We start from the raw sequence: 25914 nt of genomic DNA on the forward strand, positions 1-25914 counted from the left end.
GCTTAGAAGAATGGGTGGCATATAGTAAGTACCATTGAATGTTTCCAGTTTTTATTATTGCATTGTCAATGCTGCAGTCACACAACACTGCCCTTGTAAATACAGTCCAGGCAAAATTACAAATATTTGGTGAAGATGAGGGATATGTGTTGGGGTGGGAGAAAGTTTACTAGTTTGTAAGTATGGATTTGTGAGCAGAACAAGGGCAAGGGAGATTTGGGTAGCTAGGATTTCAGTCTCAAAGACATACCCTGAGATTCTTTTTGATAGTCACGTAGAGGGGTGGATGGTAACCCCACTAAGCCAGGTGATATAAAGCTGAGCAGAGGACTCTGACTCCTGCTTCCCCTTCCCTTCCTACGGTCCTTCCATCGTTTCTTAAAAAAATCATGAGATTTCTGGTTTCGTGTAAGAAATTGAATTGTAACTCTATAATCAAAAATGTCAAAGTACCAATGCTCTGAAATTTGAATTTTATCCTGTCCTGGGACAGCAGTCCCAAGTGACTTCACCCACCCCTGACCAACCAGGTGTTTCCTGGTAGTCTGTTGGCAGACTCCAAGCTGCAGGTGATGCCTTATTTGTCTCCATAACAGAGTAGATTTCTGTCCTGGTTCCCTCCCCACAGACTTGGCTCTGACCTAGACCTAGAGAGCTCCAGGAGAGGGTATAGGAGATGGAAGGAAAAAAAAACCTAGCATGGCTGCTGGCCTAAATGATTAGTAATTCAGGACAACTCTTCCTTGCATTTTCCAAGTCCAGACCTCACACTATACGGAGAGCAAGCTTTAGCACATTTATAGATGGTTGATTATGAAGTAGGAACACTTTTTAAAAAATTTATTTATTTATTTTGGCTGTGTTTGGTCTTCGTTGCTGTGCACAGGCTTTCTCTAGTTGCGGCGAGCGGGGGCTATTCTTTGTTGAGGTGCGTGGGATTCTCATTGCAGTGGCTTCTCTTGTTGCAGAGCATGGCCTCTAGGTACACGGGCTTCAGTAGTTGTGGCATGCAGGTTCAGTAGTTGTGGTTCACGGGCTCTAGAGCACAGGCTCAGTAGTTGTGGCGCACAGGCTTAGTTGCTCTGTGGCCTATGGGATCTTCATAGACCAGGGCTCGAACCTGTGTCCCCTGCATTGGCAGGCAGATTCTTAACCACTGTACTACGAGGGGAGTCCCTTTTCTCTCTTTTAACGTACAAATAACACATTTTCAGTAATGTAGTTCAGATGAAAAATGTGTGGGCTTAGCTAACCCTAAACTTAAGTGTGCAATGTGCCATAGTTGCTAAAAAGACAAAATTCTAGACTGCATCAATGGTGTGTCTGATAACTGTCCAGATCATGGAACATAAGAGTCTCACTTTGTTTGCAGTCAGATCCCACCCTAAAGTCTGAGCATTGTTTTTCAAAAGGGACATGGATCAATTAGAAAGCATTGAAAGGAGAATAATCAGGATAATGAAAAGTCTTTGGAAACTATCTCATTCAGACAATAGCAAATATCCTAGAAATGAATAATCTCAAAGGGAAGACCTAAGGAGAACAGATACATGGACAGGTGTTATGGACAGGAGAAAACATACTGCTCTCTGGACCAGTGGGCAGATTGTGGATCCATATGAGAATTATTCAACTGTTTGACAGTGAGGTGAACCCACCCTGGCAGTTGGTAAAGGCTGGAGGATGATCTCTCAGGAATATAGTATAGGCATAACTCATTAAAGAAGGGGTTGGATAAGATAAGAAACCATTCAACTCTAAAAGTCTATGAATCTGTCAAAAACTGTAAGTAGGCCAAGTCTTCTGTTTAGGCAAAACAGAATATCTGCCTAAAACTCCCACTATTAGAGTCATTTAATTGAATAAAGGCATTGTTTGCTCTGGAATATCTCTTTTTAAATGCAGTACATTATCTGAGAAAGGTGACACATTAGCACAAATAGATAGCTAGAAGGAAAATCATGGAAATAACATTCAACTGGGAATCAGATTTGGGGTTGAATCTCCCACTCATTAACTGTGTGGTCTTAAGCAAGTTATTTACCTCATTGAGTTGCTGTTTCTTCATCTATTAAAAGAGAATAAAAATACCTATTCTCAAACACCAAAGACATTTTGCTGGTACAGATCTAGTAGGTACAACATAGCGCTAGAGCCAATAGTTCTGGTGACATATCACAGTTCAGGTAGTATGTTCCTTTGACTAACAGCTATCAGTTTTTACCACTTTCATTCAGTATTTTACTGGATATCCCAGACAAAACATTAAGGCAAAAACAAACAAACAAACAAAAAGTATAAGGATTGGAAAGGAAAAAAATTAATTTGCTGCTATTTGTTGACAATATGATTGTCTTCATAGAGAATCCAAGAGAATTTGTAGATAACTTATCAGAATTATTAAAAGAATTGTGCAAGGTTGCTGAATTCAGGATCAGCATACCAAAAAAATCAAAAGCATTCCTATATACCTGAAAAAACTAATTAAAAAATGTAATCTTTAGGAGTTTCTGTCACCATATCCACAAAAACTAAAAGGTATTAGTAGCGGATCTAATAAAAGAAGTGTTGATCCATATGGAGAAAAATAAAACTTCATTGACTGACAGAAGGCCTAAATAAATAGAGCAATATACCATGTTCATGGATGGGAAAACCCAATATTATTTATTTATTTAGGAGAGACTCTCTCTCTTTTTTTAAAATATTTATTTATTTATTTATTTTATTTGGTTGCACCAGGTCTTAGTTGCGGCAGGCAGGCTCCTTAGTTGCAGCTTGCTGACTCCTCAGTTGCAGCACATAGGCTCCTTCGTTGTGGCACGTGGTCTCCTTCGTTGTGGCTTGTGGGTTCCTTAGGTATGGCTTGCCAGCTCCTTAGTTGCTGCAGGCTCCTTAGTTGTGGCATGCGAACTCTTAGTTGCAGCATGCATGTGGGATCTAGTTCCCTGACCAGGGATCGAAGCTGAGCCCCCTGTATTGGGAGCACAGAGTCTTAACCACTGTGCCACCAGGGAAGTCCCCCAATATTATATTTTGATCCCAAATTACTCTATAGATTCAATGCAGTTCCAATAAAAATACCAACTTGGCTGTATCTGTGTATAGGAAACTTACAAAGCTAATCTTAAAATACAAGAGGCAAGAATAGTTAAGACAATCTTGAAGAAGAAGGAGGAGGCATTTGCTTTACCACATGTAAAAATCTTTTAATAAAGCTATAATAACTTAAATGGCATGATTTTGACACACAGAGAGATAAGTAGCTCCAATGGAATGGAATAGAGAGCTCAGAAATAGACCCATGAACATGAGAATTTGGTATATTATAGAAATGGCATCACACGTCACTGGGAAAAGGATGGACAATTCAATAAATGGTACCAGAGCAATTGATTATCAAAATGGAAAAATAGGGCTTCCCTGGTGGCACAGTAGTTGAGAGTCCACCTGCCAATGCAGGGGACGCGGGTTTGCGCCCAGGTCCGGGAGGATCCCACATGCCGCAGAGCAGCTGGGCCTGTGAGCCATGGCCACTGGGCCTGCGCGTCCAGAGCCTGTGCTCCGCAACGGGAGAGGCCACAACAGTGAGAGGCCCGCGTACAGCAAAAGAAAAAAAAAAAAAAAGGAAAAATAAAATAAAATTAGCTTCCTACCTCACACTATATATAAAGAGCAATTTAAAGCCTTTTATATAAAAAGACAAAATTTTAAAGCTTTTAGAAGAAAATATTGGAGAATAGTTTTGTGCCCTTGGGGTAGGGCAGGATTTCTTAGGTAAGACCTCCAAAGCACAATACTATAAAGGATAAATTTGACTGTATTAAAATGAAGATTTAATACATTAAATAGGTTTAATGTATTAATTATATTGAAATGGAAAAAACACTACAAACAAAGTTAGAAGTCAAACCACAGAGGGGAAGAAAATCTTTACAATGAATGCTACTAACAAAGGATGAGTTCCGGATTATATAAGGAATTCCAACAAATCAATAAGAAAGAGACCAACAACCTATGAGAAAAATGTTCAAAGAATATGAACAGGTGGAAATGGAAACCCAATGGGTAAAAAATATATGCAAAGGTACTAGACCTCACTAATATTTTGAGAAATGTAACTTAAAATCACAATAAGAGAGACTTTTGTCACCACTAAGATGACAGTAAAGATTCCTTTTACAAAAGGCATAAACTCACGAGGATAAAGAGAAAGGAAAAGGAGACTACAGCAAATTTTGGAAATTTTGGAAGCTGGAAAGCAAATAATTGAGAGATAACTGGCTCAGTAAACCTAAGAAAGCTGAATCCCAATCCAGAAGTGGAGAAAGCTGGGAAGTAACCCATGTTATTCTACCAAGTAATTCAAACAATGAGGATGAGGGAAGATGGAGTGAAATATATCTAGAGCAGATGGAAATCTTTCAAAAGCCAATAGGTTCCCAGATTTTTTTCTCCTTGCTTCATGCAGCCAGGACTTTGAAGAGAATAAAAGAGAGAGTCTCTGGAAAAGCAAACAACAGACAAAGCTGAGGGCAGGTTATTATATGGAGAACAAGAGGATTAAGTGCATGTTCATATACCAAATGCTGGTGAAGTGAAGGAAGCGTTTACCCTCCAGGAAGGAGGTTGGGCAATGCTCCCCTAGGGATTCTGACTAGTCCAAGAGAAAAAGCTTAACACTTCTGACATCAGGGGTTCACCCAAGGAAATGGCACAGCCAGGTAAATCTACAGTGAGCCCCAAAACTGGCAAGCCCTACTCTCAAGTTCAGAGCTTTCAATCAGTTTTTAAGTTGCCCATATTTAAATATTCGAGAGCATCCAAGAATCACCAGACTCCTAAGGAAGACCTCTAACATGAACAATAGAGACCAAAACAAACAGGAAAAAGCAACCTGGAGAAAACAGATTCTATTCAGGAAAAGGAAGCTAAAAGCAAATAAACAAACAAAATATAAACAAATGAAAAAGACTACAATGATTATTCTTAAGAAGTAAGAGTCGATAGTACATCCATAAAACAAGAGCAGGAAACTGTAAAAGGAACATTCAGACAATTTAAAAAAACAAAAAATTAGAAATTTTAAATATATACGATAACATCAATGGAAAACTTAATGAATGAGTTGGAAAATAAAGTTGAAAAAATTCCCAGAAAGTTGAATAAAAAGACAAAGAAAAAAAAACATAGAAGAGAAAATAAAATAAGAGGACCAATCCAGGAGGTCTAATATCTGAGTAATGGGAGTTCCAGAAAGAGAGAACAGAGAAAACAAAAGAGAGGAAATTCTCAGATAAACAATCCAAGAAAACTTTCTTAGGAGTAAAACATGACTTCCCAGATGGAAAGGGCCCACCAAGTATCTAGCATATTAATGAAAACAGGTCCATCCACACAGGCATATTATCAAACACATAGAAACACAGAATGGATTCAAACAAACTTCAGAAAAGTAGTTACTTCTGAAGGATGAGAGGTGAAGAATAGGAGTGGGGAGGGATGCAGAGTGGGTTGCAACCAAATCTGTAAACTTTATTCAAAAAAAAAAAACTGAATAGGGCAAAATGTTAACATTTATTAAATATAAGTGGTGATATATGAATATCTGGAATAATCTCTGGACTGTTCTGTATATATTTTATAATTAAAATATAAATGCAATGGGGCTCAGGAAAATATATAAGAATAATCATAAAGGCCTTATTCACAACAGCTAAACACTGGGGAAAAAAATCACATGTCCATCACAGGAAAATGGATAAGTCATGGTATATTCATACAATGGAGTGGTATTCAATTAAAAAGAGGAATGAATTACTGATACATGAACCATGTGAATGAACCTCAAAAACATGTTTAACAAAAGGAGGCAGATACAAAAACGTGTGGCATCTGGCAACGGGCAAAATGAAACTAGGGTGATAGAAGTCACGATTGCCTAGCAAGGAGAAGAGGAAGCCTGGGGGCGTTGAATGGAGAGGAGCAAGATGGAACTGTCTGGGGTGATATAGCTGTTCCTTGCCTAGTTTTGAGTGGAGGTTACATAAGTGTATACAATTATCAAAACTCACTGAACTGAACATTAAGATCTGCATTTTATTGTCTAAATTATACTTCAATAATGAATGAATGAATGAATGAATCGATCAATGAATTGAAAAGGAAAGGTGGCAAAAGGGAAATTCAAAGTTATGTTTTGGATAGAAGCTCATATCACTCTGTGACCCTGTGGTGTCCATGATGTAAATCCCCACTCTGGGGTGGGAGAGCCAATGTTCATAGATGATCTAGGTCTCTTTCGTATGTTCATCTTTTTATCTGCTCCAGAGTCCACGTGCAGCGGTACCAGAGTGACGGTCTGCTTCAGAACTCTGGGCAGAGCTAGGCAAACTGATTCTATTAAACTACACAGAAGTTAGAAAGAAAATTCACAGAACTCAGACCTCATCTTGGCCAACCTCCATCTGATCCATGAATGTCCCAACCAACATCCCTGACAAAGGGTAAGCCAGTCTAATGCTTGACCCTCTGCAGAGGCAAAAAGCTCCCTCCTTCCCAATAATAATAACAACAACAACTGCCCTTTACTGAGTGCTAACGGTGCCCTGCACTGTTCTAAGCCCTTTGCATGTATTGACCCAAGTCAGCTCCTTCCAAATTTGGCCAGCCCTTCAGAAGAAGGTTCAGACAGGACTCCAAAATGTCCCTCCGATCCTCACAGGTCTCTCAACTAAGGGGGAATGAGAATTTTCATCTTCGAATGGGTTGCCCATGGAGATTATAAGAGAAGAAAGAGTCAGTATTCATTGTGTTATGTGTTTATCACCATAAACACAGTCTATGCTGGGCTCTGAAGAAATAGCAGTAGTAATAGTTAACATTTATTGAAGCATATCCTCACTTTACATGCATTTACCTCACTTAATCCACATAACAACCCTGTTTTTCTACAGATGAGCAACTTGCTGCTTTGAAAGATTAAGTAATAATCCTAAGGTCCCAGAGCTAGTAGCCAGCATTCTAGCTCAGGCTGTCTGACCCAGAGGCTGAGCTGTTAACCAGTCTGCCCAAGTTTTCAAAGTTAATATGTTTCTGAGAAGAGTGTCATGGAAAAAATCTCTGGACCAGGAGGGAGAAGACCTGAGCTCTACTCCCTTCTCTACTCCTTTCTCTGTGAGTTTGAGCAAACTGCTTTTCTCATTTCCATAAGTCTGAAACAAGATGAAACTAGATGACCCCTAAAGCCCAGGCCTAACTCTAATCATTTATGATACAAGCTAAAGGTGTCTATAATCCTTTCCCATCTTATGAATGTGCCCAGCATAACATTTCCTGGGGCATCCAATTAACATACGGAGATAGTGATGATGGAGAAGAAGAAGAAGAAGAAGGAGAAGAAGGAGAAGGAGAAGAAGGAAAAGAAGAAGAATGAGAAAAAAAGAAAAAAAAGAATGAGAAGGAAAAGAATGAGAAGGTAAAGGAAGGAGAAGAAGAAAAAGAAGAAGCGGAGGAAGAAGAAATGCATGAATGAATGAATGAGTGAAGTGGAATCTTCAGCATTTTCCTTTGCAGAAGGCTGTCCCTGGTCAGCTATTCCTAGAAAAGGAAAGAAGGTTCTTGTCTCACTTGCTTTTCACCAGTTGGCCTCAAATTTCGGGGCATAAAAAAATAAAGCCAGCTCCAACCCCAGCGCTTTCCCTCAAGGCCCAGCTGTAGGCTAGAAGCAGAAAGTGAATATGTGAAGAGTGGCCAATTAGTTCCCTGAGTGCCCTCCTGACCTCTGACCCCTGCTGGGCCACCCCATCCATTAGCTGTCCTCTTCCCCCTCCACCCTCCTCTCTCGCAGTTTGAATCGCTGTCCCGCCATTCTCTTTCAGCAAAGAAACATGCTCAGGCATTCAGCCAGCCGCTGCCACTTTCTGTTCTTTTGTCTCCTCCCTCTGTTGCCCTTGTTGCTAACCTGGTCACCACTACTTGACCCTACAGCTGGGCTCTCTCCCCTTCCTGGGGTGGGGAGGGGCAGTAACTGGAGGCAGGGCTTGCTGGGAAGAAGAAGGCGAGCTCTTGCTTTTCCTTTCACTTGGGTTTCATTCCACAAACTTGAATTTTAGTCCTACTCCTCAATGCAAGAAAGTCCCTGTAATGCTTTCTCTGGGCTGATGATTTCTTTCAAAGGCAAGCATTTTGAAAAGTCCATGTGGGCGAAGGCAGTAGTATGTTCCTTTGAGATGTTGGTTATTCCTCGATGAGGTTGGAAAAAAAAAAAAAAAAAAATATATATATATATATATATATATACATTCCACTGATGGGGAGGGGAAAGGCTAGTTCAAGATTATGGGTGTGTGAGTACATATCTGTGAAAAACTACAAACCAATCATCAAAAGAGGAAAACAAACTACTTTATTGCACTTGGAAAAAATCTGCCAAGTGTTGATTACATCCACTAACTCTTTAGAATTCTAGCTCACAGAGCAAAGGAGCTGGTGAGTGAGTTTATTAGAAAAGTGTAAGCACTTGGGATTCAGAGCCATTACATCCAGGTCCTGCCACTTGCCAATTACACACATCATCTCAGTTAATCCTCATAATAAGCGTGAAGTAGATATTATTAGCAATTATCTCCATTTTACAAATAGAGAAATGAAGGCTAAGAGAAATCAAATTATTTGTTCAGGATTGTATACATGATAAATGTCAGAAAAGGAATGTGAATGAGGTCTATATGACTCCAGAGTTTTTAAAAGCTATGCCGTTTTCCTCCAAGTTATAATGTACCTAAGTTATTAAATCTTAATGAGCTTCGGTTTCCTCACCTGTAAAACAATCACCTGTAAAGCACCTAATAGGATGACTAACCACTCCTGAATGCTTTCTATATGCCAGGCATTTTCTAAATGCCAGCATACCTTATCTCACGAAATTCTCACAAAGTCTTAATGAATAGGAACTATTTTTATCCCCATTTTACAAGAGAAACTGAGGCTTAGCGGTGAAACTAACCCAGATCACACACGGCTATTAAGTAGTGGAGGTAGGATTCTGATTTGAGCCTGTTCAGCTCCAGAGCCCATGCTCTTTCCACTTTCCACTCTGGGACAGCTGCCTCAAAAGGGCCTACTGAGAAAGATACAGTGTATACACAAGAGGGTTCCAGGAATGTAGGGAAAGCTGAGGGTGACAGGGACAGCTTTATGGAGAATGTACGGGAAATTCACTAGATGGAAATTCACTTTAATGCCAGAAAGGCTCAGAAATACATCTGTTTCGTAAAGTGAAGTACATACCTAATTAGGTACCAGTGTTTATGATGAAGAAGAGAGCAGAGTCCTTGTCATAACCATGTCCACTAAATAGTAAGGCAGGTGCTGTGTCTTACTCATCTTGGTCCTACTTCCCCCCTCCCGCCCCCTCCCGCTTCAACAGCATCTAGAATGGTGCCTTGCACCTAGTAGGCACTCACTTGATAGATATGTACTAAATGAATAAGTGAATGATACCTCAGGAAGGACTTGGTTGGGGGTAAACAGCTTTCCTGGTCTGGGGCTCCGGCAGCCCTGCAGCTGGAAGACCCTATTCTGTCTCATCTTTCTCCCTGTAGCTCCCTGGCAAGCCCACAGCCTGCATGATAGGGGGCCCACCCTACCAGAGATGATTTATGGTTCTTTGTTATACAGACCCTTTCACATTCCTCCCCCATCTTCTTTTTGCAGTCAATTAATCATGATATTTAAATCAAACTTTGGGTAGTGAACTATGGCTCACAGTCTTGAAGACAATTGTTCAGGACAACAGACCTAGTATTGAGATCTATAAAAAAGACCACCTCTCCACTGGGATTATCTTAGAGTCCCCTGCTTTTTCCCAGGACCCAAGGAAATGCCTTTATTTCTACCTTAAAGAATGCCAGGTACTCAGCCTGAACAGTGAAAAGGAAGGGAGCAACAGGGAGCTCCCAGTTGGCTATGGGAGGCATTGCTCGGGAATTTCTCCATAATCAAAATAGTAGAGTCCCCAAGGAAGGTATTTCAGTCTGGGCTGCAGGATACCTTTGCAGAGATAGCTAAGGTTATCTTCTTCAGTGCTCCGGGAACCCCAGTTTCGTTGAGTCAATCTGCCGTCAAAATGATGATGTGAAGTGAAGTGAAACTTTCTTGGTTCTTCATGCTATTACTATAAACTGAAGTTACACTAATCAAAATAAACCCTTTATCGTGGCCATTAGAGTAAAACAGGAGTAAGCAGTTCCTTCCATCTGTCATTAAGTCTATTTTCATCATATCACTCACAGGATACTCTGGCATTATCTTGACTATGTCAATATAGTCAATAGAATTGAGACTTAAATTCTTGGGCAACAATCACATACACTCTCATACAAAATCTTGTACAAATGGGCACTTGTGATTTTATTTATTGATTGTTACATATCATCACCTTATTGTGAAAAGAACTATGGCCGTTAGGTACTAACATGCCATCCATGATTTTTTAACATGATTTTTTACAACCCAGATGAGTAGGTGATGCCTTCTCATTTCTTACTGCATGATGCTAAATAAACTCATTGCTTCTCTCTGTGCTTCATTTTCCCTCTGTTGACAATTAGGAGATGAATATTTTGCTGTCTATCCTCCTAAAAGACAGAAAACTCAAAATGCAATGTAAACAACAGAGATATTTCATAAACTAATGTGTTCAAAAACAGTTCGGCATACATTTTAATTTCAGTGAACCACATCATACTTTAGATGTGCCAAGGAATCTTGAATAATACTCTTTTGTAAAATAATCAAGCCCCTTGTACACTGGTTTAAAACATTCAAGTTTTCAAGTAATAAATTTGCTTAAAAGAGAGGTTCAGTTAAACTTGCCAAGTTCCTTGAGTTCACTCTATGCACTTGGTGGTATAAAATATTTTTATTACATATATTATCAGCCGAAACATTTATTGTGTACTGTCCTTCCCACTCCTTAAATGCCAGCATTTACCTTTGACCTATATGATGTGAACATTTTATTGTTCATTCCAGATGATTCTGTTTCTGTTTTGTTATCTGCAAAATAGAAGTCTATGCTGTATAATTTATAAAAATATTGAATCACTATGTTGTACACCTGAAACTAATAAAATATTGTAAGTCAACTATACTTGAATAAAATTTTTTAAAAAGTAATCTATCCCAAAGCAATCAGGTAAAACAAAAGACATGCATTGAAAAGATACATGGAGAACAAGATTTTTTTAATATTAACTCTTTCTACACTTTGTTAATGTTCATACTATTCTGATTTTGATTTTCCCCCAAGAATTTCAGTCCCCCAGACTGAATAATAATTCTATATTAGCTCTACAGTTCTCAAACTGTGCCCCAAGGCACCACAAGGTGCCACAGCAGCAAGCCTATGGGAGAACATAGAATATTTTTTAAAGTTTCAAGAGCAACACAGTGACACTCAACATCTGTCAGAATTCATGTGAACTTCTAGTACACAGTAAATCATGGTTTCAGCCTTAGACCATTATCCTTTTGCTGTTATGTCTTTGAGAAGCTGGGTTTTCTGCAGTTGTGATGAAAAGCAAGTACTGCATGAATATTGGTGTGGAACAGAAAATGAGTGTGGCCGTGTCTGATCTGAGCTCATGGTTTGAGAAGTACAGACCTCAACAGGCTCATCTATCCCATTAGCAAGTAATCGTGATTATTTTACAAGAAAATAAGAATATATTTTCTCTTTCAATTCATAAGTATTTTTAATGGCTACTAAATTGTGAAATCATAAATAGATGTTAAGAGATTTGGCTCTAACAACTCAATAAATTGAATTATTACGTTATTTCTTTTGGCCTGAGTTGCCATGAAAAAACTACTGAAGACACTAAGAGCACAGTTAATCAAGAAAGTTTGAGAACCTTGGTTTTTTCAACTGTAAACTGAGTCTAATAATAGTATCTACTGCCCAGGGTTGCAGTGAGATTAAATGGGTTAATGTACGAACGATATTTAGAATAGTATCTGGCAAGTCGTTGCAGTAGTAGTATTTGTTACCTAGGACAGTTTTCAATCTTTCTAAGTGACAGAAAAAAAAAAAAAAACAGTTTTGAGTATGTCTCTGCATCAGTAACATCAAAGATTTATAACTGCCATCATAATCAGAAATTTCTATTAAATGAACTATCTGGGAAGAAAACAGAAATTACTCCATTTAAAAGTTTTTTATTTCTTTGATTTTTATGTCTCCTGGCATTTAAATTTTCATCCAATTATGTTTTTTTACCAACTAGAAACAGAATTTGTCTCTGCCACATACTAGAGAGCCTTTTATTTTATTTTTTTTGAATGTCACATTGATTTTTATTTCAGTTAATTACCTATGTTGTAGTGTGCTTTTCTTTTTATATATAGAGTATTTTGAGTGAGTAATAGTCTTTAAATGGTTATAGAACTCTCTTGCTTAGTTTTAAGTACAGAAAAACTTCATTTTTAATTAGCTACATATTTTGTTATTTTATTTTATTTTTATTGAAGTATAGTTGATTTCCAGTGTTGTGTTAGCTTCAGGTATACAACAAAATGATTCAGTTATACATGCATAGTTTTTTAAATTGCTATCAAAAATCCTTTTTCAACAGGTTTACATCTTTTCAAAAAGAATTTTTGAAAAAACTTTATTCAAGGAAACATCTAATAAGGTTTTTGCCCTCCTGCCACCTCCTACTTCCCAACGATGACTTTCCATACACCATTTTGCCAAGGAGGCAGGCAGAATTAACTTGCTATACATTGATTACAACCTTTGTTTTGCTATAGCCTAGCAAACTCCTCAGAAATGCTTTAATAAGCTTTTCTTTTTAACTTTTTATTTTTATGTAATCTCAGACTTACAGAAAAGTTGTAAAAATAGTACCAAAAATTCCCGTATACATCTCACCAAGATTTCCCAAATATCGAGATTTTACCCCATTTGCTTTATCATTTACTTTGATCATTTTGTTAACATGGCGCCTGCCGATTTCTCCACTATAAATTTACTACTTTTCTCTTTGTAATTAATAATATCTTGTGAGAGGACTTCCCTGGTGGTCCAGTGGTTAAGACTCCACACTCCCAATGTAGGGGGCACGGGTTCGATCCCTGGCTAGGGAACTAAGATCCCACACACCGTGGGGCAACTGAGCCCACGCGCCTCGACAAAGAGCCCGCGCGCTACTACGAAAGATCCTGCAACTAAGACGTGATGCAGCCATAAATAAATAAATAAATAATTAAAATAATAATAATGATATCTTGTGAGAACTTGCTTGGCAGCTATGTAAATATCCTGTTCCTCATCCAGATTTCACCTACTCATTCTACCATCCATTGATTATTCAATTATTACTATGATGGTTGCCAAATAGTGATTTTTCTAATTCCATCATTCCTTCTAAATTTATTAGCTGACATTCTATTGAGACTCACTTTCCCTTCCCCCACATTATTTACTCTTTCATTTATTTATATGCCTATGTGTTCTTATTTTACGCGGTGGGTTGTAATACATGACTATCAGTATTTATTTTTATGTTTAATTGTCCCAGATTTGGCTGGTACTAATCCCTTCAGTACAGCTCTTTTTGTCATTCTGACCTGTCCTACCATTCTTTGAGCATTTCCTAATTTACTAATTTAATACGATGTTCAAGGTTCATCTTGTTCTTTCTCAGCTCTAGCTCTAGAATCCGCCAGTCCTCCAAGGGGCCCTGGCTCCATTTAGCAGCAAACAGAGTTTAGAAACCAAATTGCTCCTGGGGTGTCATTGCTTCTGGGCTTTCTCAGTGGACAGGGCTGTCATGTCCAATTCTAATCCAATACTATAGAATTCATTCTACTCTTCTCTCTTTCCATATTTGTAACTCTCTTTTCTCTCAGTGAGAAAATTGAATCTCATTGTTTGTAATATATTTTATACATTTACTTCTTCACTCAATCTCAGATTACACAGAAAGTAGTTTTAGAATTGCTATCAAAACGAAACAAAACCCAACCACTGCAAAAAAACAAACCAATTTCATTTTAACATTCATTTACAGTTCATTTTTTCTTTAGTCTGAGAGTATATAGCAAAAAATATCATATTCTAAAGTTACTTGGTTTGAGTTAGTTTTCCCTCCCACACAAAAACATGTGCTTTTCAATGTGTTTATATTATTCATTTAAAACCATTAGGTTGATTTGTTTGTGCTCCATTTTCAGGCTTTCCCCCTATTTGTGTGTGTGTGTGTGTGTGTGTGTGTGTGTGTGTGTGTGTGTTTTACTTAATATATGAATTATTAACATGGATCCAAAAGACAGAACTATATAAAAAGGAGTATTCAAGAGAAATGTCACTTTCTACCTTCTACTTACCCTTTCAACTCATCCCCAACCACCTCCTGTAAGTAACAGTAATCTCATTAATTTCTGGTTTATCCTTCCTGGTTTGCTTTTTGGTCAAAATGCAGGCACTTGTGTATTTTTCTCACTTCCCTTTTTTTCTTACACAAAAGGTAGCATACTACAGATACTCTTCTGTACTTTGCTTTTTTTCACTAAACAGTATATCCTAGAAATTATTCCTTATCAGTTTGCAAACGTCTTCTTCATTCTTTTTTACATATGTGTAGTGCTCGATTATGTGCTTGTACTATAGTTTATTCAACATCTCTCCTCTACATGGGCATTTAGGTTGTGTCCCTTATTTTGCAAATACAAACAGTGCTGCAATAATTAACCTCATGCATACGTACTTTCATATTGTTGGAGGTGTATATTTAGGGTAACTTCTCAGAAGTAGAATTACTGGGCCCAAAGTGAACACTTTTGAAGTTTTTTAGATGCCTAATAAGGTTTTAATATAGAGATCTAAAATAGATCTGTGATAACATTTATTACCTATTTGTTTACATAGGTATTTTGTTTTAGATTTTGAGTTACCAGACTTTCATATCTTAACAAATGTGTTCTGGTAATTATAAGCAATTGAATAACAAAATTCTTCCTAAGTAGTTTTAGATTTTGCATGTATTTATTTAATTAGATTTTAGCTCTGAGAGTAATGATGTGCAAAAATAATGGGGTGGGGGAGGAATCCCTTAGATCTGAAAAACAATACTTATATGAGGATGGATCACATTCTGGCTGTGGGAATGATCAGGGACATAATATTTTTACATCTCTAAGGAGGAGGTATTTCCTCCCAACAGAGTTGATGATCTGAAGTCACTGGAAACATGATGAATAGTAAAAGGAGCTGGTCTGCTGGTGCTACAGGGCTGGTTAATTATACTGTAAATCATGCGAACACCGACATGTTGAACAAAAAGCTTCTCTAGACATCTTTTCCTTCTCACTAAAAGAACAGTTCTTTAAAGAAATAGACAGATTGGTTAATTCTCTTAGACTGAGGATGTACAAAAATGCTGGCATTTAGCCCTAGAGAGACAGAGAAGCTATTTATGGCTTTGAAGTCTGTAAGGCATTTAAAAAATGCTTTGTAAATATGCTTTGACACTCTTGATTAAGCATTGGAGGAGTAAGGACAACTAACTCCCATCTCTACCGTCTATAATCAGTATAATAACATTATTCTGGAGTTTTATTATTTGTGTCTTTCATTTGGGAGTCTTCCTTTATATAGAGTCCAGGATTCATCAATAATTCTCTACCCCTTAGAAAGGTAACTATTTCATTTGGAAACCTTTGTGGGCTTTGGGCTTTCACAGATGGAGATCAAAGATAGAAATTAGTCCTCTGCTCCACCGCTGACCAATCCTGTCAACAGAACCTCCCTGTCCCCTTGTTTTTTCTACTGTAAAAGGAAAAGAATCTCTCTGTGGCACAGATATTGATATTTTACCACATTTGCTTTCTCATTTATACTTTATTGTATTAACATAGCATCTGCAAGATTTCTCCATTGTAAATTTGCTCTTTTTCTCTTTGTAATTAATAAATACCTTGTGGGACATACTTTGTGAATATGTAAATATCCTGTTTCTTATAGGTGGTGAAGAGTTTCAGGAAGAGGCCTCAAATTCACAATAGGGGTCCTCACTAGATCTCCCTAAATACAGTATTATTTAAACCACCTCAATCCAAACAGTCTATACCCAAAGAAAACCACAAAGTTTCATTTGTTACTGCTTTAATTTTGGCATCAATAATACGAGGCCATGCAGCCTTGCTTAAAGACCTCAAATTTTGGAATCATACAGATTGAGTTCAAAATACAGCATGGATACTTACTACCTGGATGACTTGAGAGGCAAGTGACTTAATGTCTTTGAGCTTCAGCTTCTTCCTCAGAAAAACAAGAATAATTATCAATTGCACGGAGCTGGTATGAGAGTTCAGTGAGCTCATATAATATGAAAGGCACTCTGAACTGTATGTGGCACACAGTAGGTACCAATAAATGGTAGCTATTAATAACTAATAATGAGGGTATTATTTTGGTTAGTTTTGAACCCCGGTGAAATTTCTTTTTTTGGATGGAGACCTGCTGCCATATCATACCCTGTACTGTTGATCCAGCCTTAGGTCAGAGCGGATTTAAAAACAAAAGGATATCCTTCCCTGTAAATTCTCCCCAAGTAGTTTAATTGTGTGGCCTATGGACCCAGAGTTTATGCCAACTCTTTACTTCAGAGTGGACTGTCCACTTAAGAGTTTAGTAAGATGACTCCAGAGCCCTTTATTCTGACAAGACTGGAGTGCCACCGTGAGGTCAGCTTTGGTCCTGGCGATGTTTACTTGAATTCTGTCCTGGTTACGAGCATATTTGAGTGGTTACATTTATATTGCGTTAAACTTCCATTAAAGCCTGAAAAGAACATGTTATACTTTTGACTCTTAACATTTTGTACATTGGACTCTTGATGGCAAAACAGAAATGTACAAAAAGTGTAAGAATCTGGATTCCTTAAGTACTTGCTTTGGATTTCTAAAGTACAAGACTATGGGTAAGGCTTGAGAATTTGATATTGAAAACTTAGCCCCAGGGAAAGTGAGATTTTTGTCTGTATGAATGGCTGCTGTGTTTATTATCTATAGCCAATCACTCTCTCCTCAGCTTATTTTTAATTAAGACCCTGAAGCTGTGATCTAGAAGTTTCTAGCTCCCTTTGCAAAGAAATAATTCCTATTTCCAAATGACCATTAGAAACTCCACTCAGGTGTTCCACAGAAATCTCAAACTCAGACCTTCTCAAAATTAAACTTTATTATGTTGTTCTCACACTATCCTAGCCCTCCAATATTCCCCATCCCCATAAACAGAGGCCCCCTCACCCAGTCACCAAAGTTTGAGACCTGGGAGCTACCTTAGGCTTCTCTCTCTCCGTCTTCCTACATCTAATCACTAAGGGAGTGCTATCAATGTCACCACCTTAATGTCCTTTAGATCTGCTCCTTTCTCCTCTTCCCTTTTGCTACTGCCTTCTTCCCTCACTAAACTACTACCGTGATATTCTTCTGGTTTCCCTGACTCCAGGCTTGCCTCCCTTCCATGTTGCTGCTAGAGTGATCTTTTAAAATTAAAAAGCTGTTTATATCACTAACTTGACATCCTTTAATGGCTCTCAATGCCTACAAGATCAAGTCCAAGCTCTTTGGCGTACCCATAAGGTGTACAGGAGCTAGTCCTTACCCACCTGTCTGATTCCACCTCTTGCTGCATCATCCACTTCAGGTTTTGTTGAACCACTAATAGATCCCCAAACACAACAGGCATTTTCTTTATTTTTTGGCTGTGCTAGGTCTTCGTTGCTATGGGTGGGTTTTCTCTAGTTGTGGCGAGCGGGGACTACTCTGTGCTGCGGTGCGCGGGCTTCTCATTGCAGTGGCTTCTCTTGTTGCGGAGCACGGGCTCTAGGCGTGCGGGCTTCAGTAGTTGTGGCTCACAGGCTCAGTAGTTGTGGCACACGGGCTTAGTTGCTCCGTGGCATGTGGGATCTTCCCAGAGGACCAGGGCTCAAAGCCATGTCCACTGCATTGGCTGGCAGATTCTTAACCACTGCGCCACCAGGAAGTCCCACAACAGGCATTTTCATACCCTCTTACATTTGTTGCTACTGTTCCCTTTATTTAAAAGAGACTTGCCCGTCTTGTCTAATTTGCCAACATCTTTTTTTAAGGGTTTGCAAGCTTTATTTCCTCTATAAAACTTTCCTAACTTCCTACAAAGCCCATCCCATCCTACCACCACTGAGAAAACACTCCCTTACCTCCTATAACTTATACAGTGCTTAGGGAATTTTCTTGCTCTGTTTGAAAACAGACTCTAACAGACTTTAGTCCCTATCCTTAGCAGACTTTAAGCTACTTGAGAGCAAGGACTGTGTCTATCTCTGCATCTCTAAGCCCAAGTCCATGCCGATCACACTGTGAAAACAATGCCAAAGTTTGTTGAATGAGAAGCAGGGAGTGGAGGAGAGAAAGATTTTCAAAAACATACTTTTAGGACATGAAGTGATCACTCTGTCCATAACAACAAGATATCCCAACCAGCTCCCACTGCAGCATTATACAAAATTTGTGTTCTCACTTGCTACAGTTGAGAAACCATGTGTGTCTACCAGTCAGACCATACTGGTTTTTGGAGAAATTCCACTTATACAAAACCATGATTCAATTTCCTCACCACTTTTATTGACGATGGTTTTTAATTGTTTTGCTTTGTTTTTTTCCCCAAGAGGAAATGGTCCCTTAATGAGTCAGCTGGACATTGTCAAGGTAGAAAATGATATCAGTCTGACAGTTTCATTTGACTTTATTCGCTCATTCAGCCAAAATTTATTACAAAGCACCAAGCAAAAGATATAGGTCCTTTCCTAAATCCACACGGTTGGCAGTTTCAGGAATCTTTGTCTATTTTATTTCACTTCATTAATTCAACAAGATTTATTGACCACTTAAGTATGAAACAGTATCCATGCTAGGCCAACATAATATGAAGATAAACGAGATACAAGCCCAGCCCTCAAAAAGCTTAAAGTCTGGTATGTGACAGATGTGGAAAACAAAATTACAGTGCAACAGGAAAAGAGCTAAAATAGAGGCATTTACAAAGTGGCATGAAAACTCAAAGAAAGAAGAGGGACTATGTCAAGGAGGGGACATTCAGGGTAAGCTTCAGAGCAGACAACATATAAACTGAATTTTTTAAAAATAAATTTATTTATTTTTGACTGCATTGGGTCTTCATTGCTGTATGCAGCTTTCTTTAGTTGCGTCGAGCAGGGGCTGCTCTTCCTTGCGGTACATGGGCTTCTCATTGCAGTGGCTTCTCTTGTTGCAGAGCAGGGCTCTAGGCGCGTGGGCTTCAGTAGTTGTGGCATGAAGGCTCAGTAGTTGTGGCTCGCGGGCTCTAGAGCACAGGCTCAGTAGTTGTGGTTCACAGGCTTAGCTGCCCCACAGCATGTGGGATCTTCCCAGACCACAGCTCAAACCCGTGTCCCCTGCATTGGCAGGCGGGTTCTTAACCACTGTGCCACCAGGGAAGCCCCTGAATTTTTTGTTGTTGTTGAGGTATAGTTGATTTACAATGTTTCAGGTGTACAGTAAAGTGATTCAGTTATACATATATATATTCTCTTTCAGATTCATTTCCATTATAAGTTATTACAAGATATCAAATATAGTTCCCTGTGCTCTACAGTAGGTCCTTGTTGTTTACCTATTTTATATATAGTATGGTGTATCTGTTAGTCCCAAATTCCCAATTTATCTGCCCCCCCTTACCCTTTTGGTAACCATAAGTCATATAAACTGAATTTCAAAGAATATAAGGCATTTCCCAGAGAGGAAAAAGAGAGAGGACATTCCAAGAAGAAAAAAAAAAAACGTGTACAAAGGTTCAGAGTTAGAAAAAGCAAAGGCAAAATCAGATGATAAAATTAAAGCTTACAGAGGATAAGTAACTTGCCTAAGATCACACAACTGCTAAGTAAAAGGGTTGGGGGCAGTTGAACTCAAGCTGAAGTTATTTATGGGAGTGTGTCATGTGTCCTGAGAGAGTTGAGAATCACTGCTAAGGGTCTGGCGTACAAGTCACAGGAGCTCGGACTACACTCAGTAGACAGTGGAAAATCATGAGAAATTTTTAAGCAGAGAAGCAACATAGTCTCATTTGGGCTTTAGAAAGATAATTCTAGCAGTGATTCTTAATCCTGAGTGCAATTAGATTCACTTGAGCAGCTTTCAAAAATTACAGGCCAGAGAGCTCCTCCAGAACAATGAAACCAGGATTTCTGGGGGTTGGACCAAGTTTTCTTTTGTTTTTTAAGTTTCTCAGAGGATTCTAAAGTGCTGTTAAGGCCAAGAACTATAGCTCTAGGAGAATGGACTGCAAGAAAGAAAAGGACTAATATTTATTAAGCACCTACTGTGTTTGAGATTTTGTTCCAAAAGCTTTATACAACACACACATATATATAATACATATTTCTAATATGGATAAATGTAGATAGACAGATAGAATCCTAAGCCAATTCCCACCATTTTGATCTCTGTGTGGGGAACCAGTGTTACTCCTAGCCTTCAAGGTAGGATTATAGGATATTATAATGCTATAATCCCCATTTTACCAGTGAGGAAATTGAGGCACAGAACAGTGAAATAACCTGCCTACAATGGTCAAATTATTAAATAATACAACTGGATTCACACATAAGTCTTTCTGACACCCAAAACCCATGCTTTTTCCATTATACACCATTGCCCTATGAGCTCAGCTTAACGCTGATAACCATCCTGCTGTAGGTATCATAATCCTCACTTTACAAATGAGGAAATTAGACCAAGAGAGGTTAATTTGACCAGGTCACAGCTGGCAGGTGGAGAGGCTGGGAGGAATTTAAACTCAGACTCGTTTTACTCTAACTATATGCTTATGAAAGTAAAATAGAGCACATATTCAATACTCCATACAATTCCTTCCTCTGAAAGAAGGGAAGCAAGTTGGATTATTAATCTAACCCAGAGTATTATTCTGAATAAGACTGCCATTCCCAGCGATTTTCCCCTTCCTTCTTGGGTTTCAGGAGGTCAAATCTCTGTTGAACTATCAATCCCAGGGGACCTTTTTGAGGCGGGAGAGGGCGCACAAGGACTTCTGCCATAATCCTCTATCATATTTACCTGAAAATACTTTAACCCCGGCTAAATCCAGCAATACAACTTCTTCACACCCTTATCTAAGTAGCTGAATCATGCTGATTAGTCACTTTTTTAATTCATTGTTTCCAACTCAAATGAGCATTCACTGCCCATCGGTATTATTGCTTTTTCCCAGTAAGTTCATTTTCCCACTCTTTGAGGATGTTATTTCATATAATTTCTTCCCTCCTCAGCCCTCCAACACTCCCTGACAAAATCTCATCTCACGCCCATCCCATTATTTTCTCCCTTCTCTGTTACATCAACAATTTCCATCTTTTCACTGGACCATTCCTTGCAATTTACAAATATTCCCTAGCACCCATCCTTAAAAACATCAAAAACAAAAAGCAAAACCCCAGACACCTGGAGACCTTCTCAGACAGCGGAGCCCGAGCTCGGAAGAGGCCCCAGCGCTCGCCAGCCCGCGCCCCTTCCGCACTCCTCCGCCCCGCCCTACCATGGCCCAGGGTCCGGGCCTCGCGCTGCTTTCGCCGTCGCTGCTGCTGCCGCCGCTCCTACTACTGGCGGCGGTGATCGATCAAGCGGCCGCGCAGGACAAGTGCACGTGCCCCACCAGCAAGATGACCGTGTGCGACCGGAGCGGCCCAGGGGGCCGCTGCCTGTGCCGCGTGCTCGGTTCGGGCCTGGAGGTCGACTGCTCCACGCTCACATCCAAGTGCCTGCTGCTCAAGGCGCGCGTGAGCGCCCGGAAGAGCGTCCGCGCCCTGGTACGGCCGAGCGAGCACGCGCTCCTGGACAACGACGGCCTGTACGACCCGGACTGCGACCAGCAGGGCCGCTTCAAGGCGCGCTAGTGCAACCAGACGTCCGTGTGGTGGTGCGTGAACTCGGTGGGCATGCGTCGCACCGACAAGGTCGACCTGAGCCTGCGCTGCGACGAGCTGGTGCGCACCCACCCCATCCTCATCGACCTGCGCCACCGCCCGGCCGCCCGCGCCTTCAACCCCTCGGACCTGGAGGCCGAGCTGCGGCGGCTTTTACGGGAGCGCGACCCGCTGCACCCCAAGTTCGTGGCGGCCGTGCACTACGAGCACCCCACCATCCAGATCGAGCTGCAGCAGAACACGTCGCAGAAGGTCGCCGGCGACGTGGACATCGCCGAGGCCGCTGACATCGCCGACGCCACCTACTGCTTCGAGAGGGACGTCAAGGGCGAGTCGCTGTTCACCGGCCACCGCGGCCTCGACGTGCGCGTGCGCGGAGAGCCCCTGCTTTTGGAGCGGACGCTCATCTACCTCCTGGATGAGAAGTCCCCCCAGTTCTCCATGAAGCGCCTCACCAGCGGCCTCATCGCCGTCATCGCGGTGGTCGTGGTGGCCCTGGTCGCCGGCGTGACCGTCCTGGTGATCACCAACCGGAGGAAGTCGGGGAAGTACAAGAAGGTGGAGATGAAGGAACTGGGGGAGATGAGAAAGGAACCGAGCTTGTAGATACCGGCGGGGCTGGGGTGGGGTGGGGATCAGATTTCAGCAAGGTCCCAGACCCAAGTGAGTCACGCTGCTTCATTCTTGGCCCCAAGGAGTCATTCCTCCTCCCAAATTCCTGCCTCCCCCCGCCGCCACCAAATTTAATAGATCCTGTTCTCAGGATCACCTCTCTTTCTGACTTCTGTCCTGAAGGAAGCATTTCTAAAATTCCTCCCCTTTCGGTCCAACCAGAAACCTGACTCGAGAGTTAAGGGAAGTTTGGCATAGGGTTATGTATAAGAATCAAGTGTCTGTATGACAACCCAGCATCGTTTACACGTGACGCAATCATTGCTGAAGGCTTAAATGCGTTCAGATGGGAAACAGCGCTTTTACTGTCTTGGGTTTAGGTTATTGGATTAGCTCCACTTGTATGGTGGCCTTCCTGATGAGGAGTTCGCTACTTGGGCCCAGTAGTATCCTCATTTACCATCGTTTGTATTAATATTACCGACCACACATGCTTGTCATCAGAAAGAAGCCTGTTTCAGCTGCCTGAACACATTTTAGATGTCTTTGAGGGCAGACTTTGGCCCAGAAACTCAGCATCTATTCTTCAGCTTGCCCTTATTACAGCTGATACTAGCAATATTTCTTTTGTAAAATGTTTGTACATAGGTTGTCTTTGATACTGCTGTTGTGATTTTTAAAAAAACAATGTAATAAAGTATGAAAAAGGCACAAACCAAAAGATGGAGTTTGTGAAAACTTGCTCCAGGTTTATACCAAAAAAAAGCAAAACTCACCTTTGAACCCACATCTGCCTCTAGTTACTACTCTACTTCTCTGCTTTCCTTCTCAGTTAAACCTTTGGAAAGAGGTGGATTCAGGGACTTTCCTGATGGCGCAGTGGTTGAGAATCCGCCTGCCAATGCAGGGGACACAGGTTTGGGCCCTGGTCCCGGAAGATCCCACATGCTGTGGAGCAACTAAGCCCGTGCACCACAACTACTGAGCCTGCACTCTAGAGCCCACGAGCCACAAATACTGAAGCCAGTGCACCTAGAGCCCATGCTCTGCAACAAGAGAAGCCACTGCATTGAGAAGCATGTGCACCGCAACAAAGAGCGTGCAGCAACAAGACCCAACACCGCCAAAAATAAATAAATTTATTAAAAAAAAAAGAGTTGGCTTCATCACAGTCTCCCTTTCTCCACCTCTAGCGCTCAATCATCTCCAGCCACCATGCCACTGAAACTGATATTAGGTCACTAGTGACCTCCATGTTGCCAAATTCAGTGATCTTTTTTCTTCGTGCTCAGCCTCTCAACAGCCTTTGAAACATCTGATCACTACCTTCTTTTTAAAACTTTCCTCTGGCTGCCAGGACACCACATTCCTCGTCTTCCTACCTCACTGATTGCTTCTCAAACTTTTGTTTTATAGTTATATCCTCCTCTACCCAATCTCTAAATGCTGGTGTGCTCTAAAGGTCAGTTCTGGGTCCCCTTCTCTTCCCTAGTCACACAATGTCTCTAAGTGATCACATTTATGACCGTGCTTTTAGATATGGGTTTGTCACCACTTACATAGGGATTGGGTTCTAAAGTCGGCTCATAAAGAAAAAAAAAAAAACTCATGAAGTGTAATTACTCTTGGAAATGACTTAAATCACTTATAAATTACAGAAGTTGTGGTTTCATACATGTTGATTTTACACGATTGTGGCCATACTTATGTGCCAAACTGAAGACCAACACTCCATTTCCTGAAAAACTCAGTTGATTTTTTTCCCTTGCCATGTTGAGATAAATTGTTTTTATTGAGCAATAGATGAAAAAGTACTTGGGGCTTTCATTCAGGAGCCACATTTCATGAAAAAGACTTATTTTTAAAGAGCAGACACAATTGGAACAGCAAGCTGCTCCCACAATGAGAGAATTGGGGACTGACTCCATCTGAGGGTACAGCAGACTCACATCTCTCATCTCATCCTCACTCCACACTTATTTTACTTGAGTGTAAAGGAATCACACAATTTAAAGTATTTCTCACACTCTCTGGCTGAATATGTATAAATTTTAATAAGTTAAATGCTTGTTTGGTATGATTCCATTGTACCATTTATATGTTGATGACTCCTAAATTTATTTTTCTAGCCCTGACCTTTTCCCCTGAGCTTCAGATTCATGGAATCAACTACCCACCTGGACATCTCCACTTAAGGTCAACGAGGCAACTTAACATGCCCAAAACATAAAAACTGATTCCACCCCCCATGCCTCAACCTCACACACAAAAAAGCTGTTCTCCTTTCAGTTTTTCCTAGCTCAGTAAATGGCATGCCACCTACCCCGGATTTCAAACAAAAAACCTAGGAGTATTTCCTCCCTTTCCTTCACCTCCACATGAAATTCATCAGGTGAATTTAGACCTACCTCCAAAATATACCCCAAATCTATCCATTTAACTCCATCAGCACAGATACCACCCTAATCCCAGCCACCATCATCATTTCTACTTTGATTGAACTGTTTCCACTCTTACCCTTTCTATGGTCCATCCTCCAAATAGCCAGAGTAATCTTTTACAAAGCATTCACTCATTCATTGATCAAATATTTATTGAGAGCACACAGGAACTGGGGATACAGCAGTGAAGCAAATTAGATCTCTGTGCTCCTAGACTTCATTCTAGAAGGGGGAGGCAACTCATAAGTAAATAATTTTGTACAGTACAAATACAATGAAGAAAATAAATACAAAATGTAATAAACTAAGCCATGTTGCACTCTCAGTAAAAAAAATTTGAATAGCTTCCTAGCATGCTTAGATTAAAATCCAAATTCCTTACCATGACCCTGTTATAAAAGTCTATGAGGGCTTCCCTGGTGGTGCAGTGGTTGAGAGTCTGCCTGCTGATGCAGGGGACACGGGTTCGTGCCCCCGTCTGGGAGGATCCCACATGCCGCGGAGCGGCTGGGCCCGTGAGCCATGGCCGCTGAGCCTGCGCATCCGGAGCCTGTGCTCCACAACGGGAGAGGCCACAACAGTGAGAGGCCCGCGTACCGCAAAAAAAAAAAGTCTATGAGATCTGATTTTCATTTGTCCCTTCAACCCTGTCTGTACCACTCCCTCACTGCAACTTGGCTCCAGTCACCCTGGCCTTCTTTCTATTTTCTCAATGTTCCAAAACTTTTTCCTTTTTCAGACAATGTTTCCTGTGTCTGGAATGCTGTTTCCCATATCTGGGAAAGGCTGCCTCCTCTTAGATCAAATATCACTTCATCAGAATGAACTAA

The 25914-nt window shown here is 40.4% G+C and overlaps 2 protein-coding genes across 5 annotated transcripts in view; both read left to right on the forward strand.

Annotated features, from left to right (window-relative positions):
* HNF1B (HNF1 homeobox B) overlaps positions 1–23748 on the forward strand; it is a 92579-nt gene extending 68831 nt beyond the window's left edge. For all 4 annotated transcript variants that reach the window (XM_059998473.1, XM_059998474.1, XM_059998475.1 and 1 more), the window contains exon 9: positions 23476–23748. In XM_059998473.1, the coding sequence (XP_059854456.1) occupies positions 23476–23628 (153 nt within the window). In that variant the 3' untranslated portion in view covers positions 23629–23748. The remainder of the gene's footprint in view (positions 1–23475) is intronic.
* LOC132415241 (tumor-associated calcium signal transducer 2-like) lies at positions 21645–22637 on the forward strand. Its single transcript, XM_059998484.1, is given in 1 exon segment — positions 21645–22637. A coding segment is annotated over 1 exon segment (993 nt).
* Positions 23749–25914: the final 2166 nt, after the last annotated feature.

The sequence above is a fragment of the Delphinus delphis genome, chromosome 19 (genome assembly GCF_949987515.2).
Source record: "Delphinus delphis chromosome 19, mDelDel1.2, whole genome shotgun sequence".
Classification (NCBI taxonomy): Eukaryota; Metazoa; Chordata; class Mammalia; order Artiodactyla; family Delphinidae; genus Delphinus; species Delphinus delphis.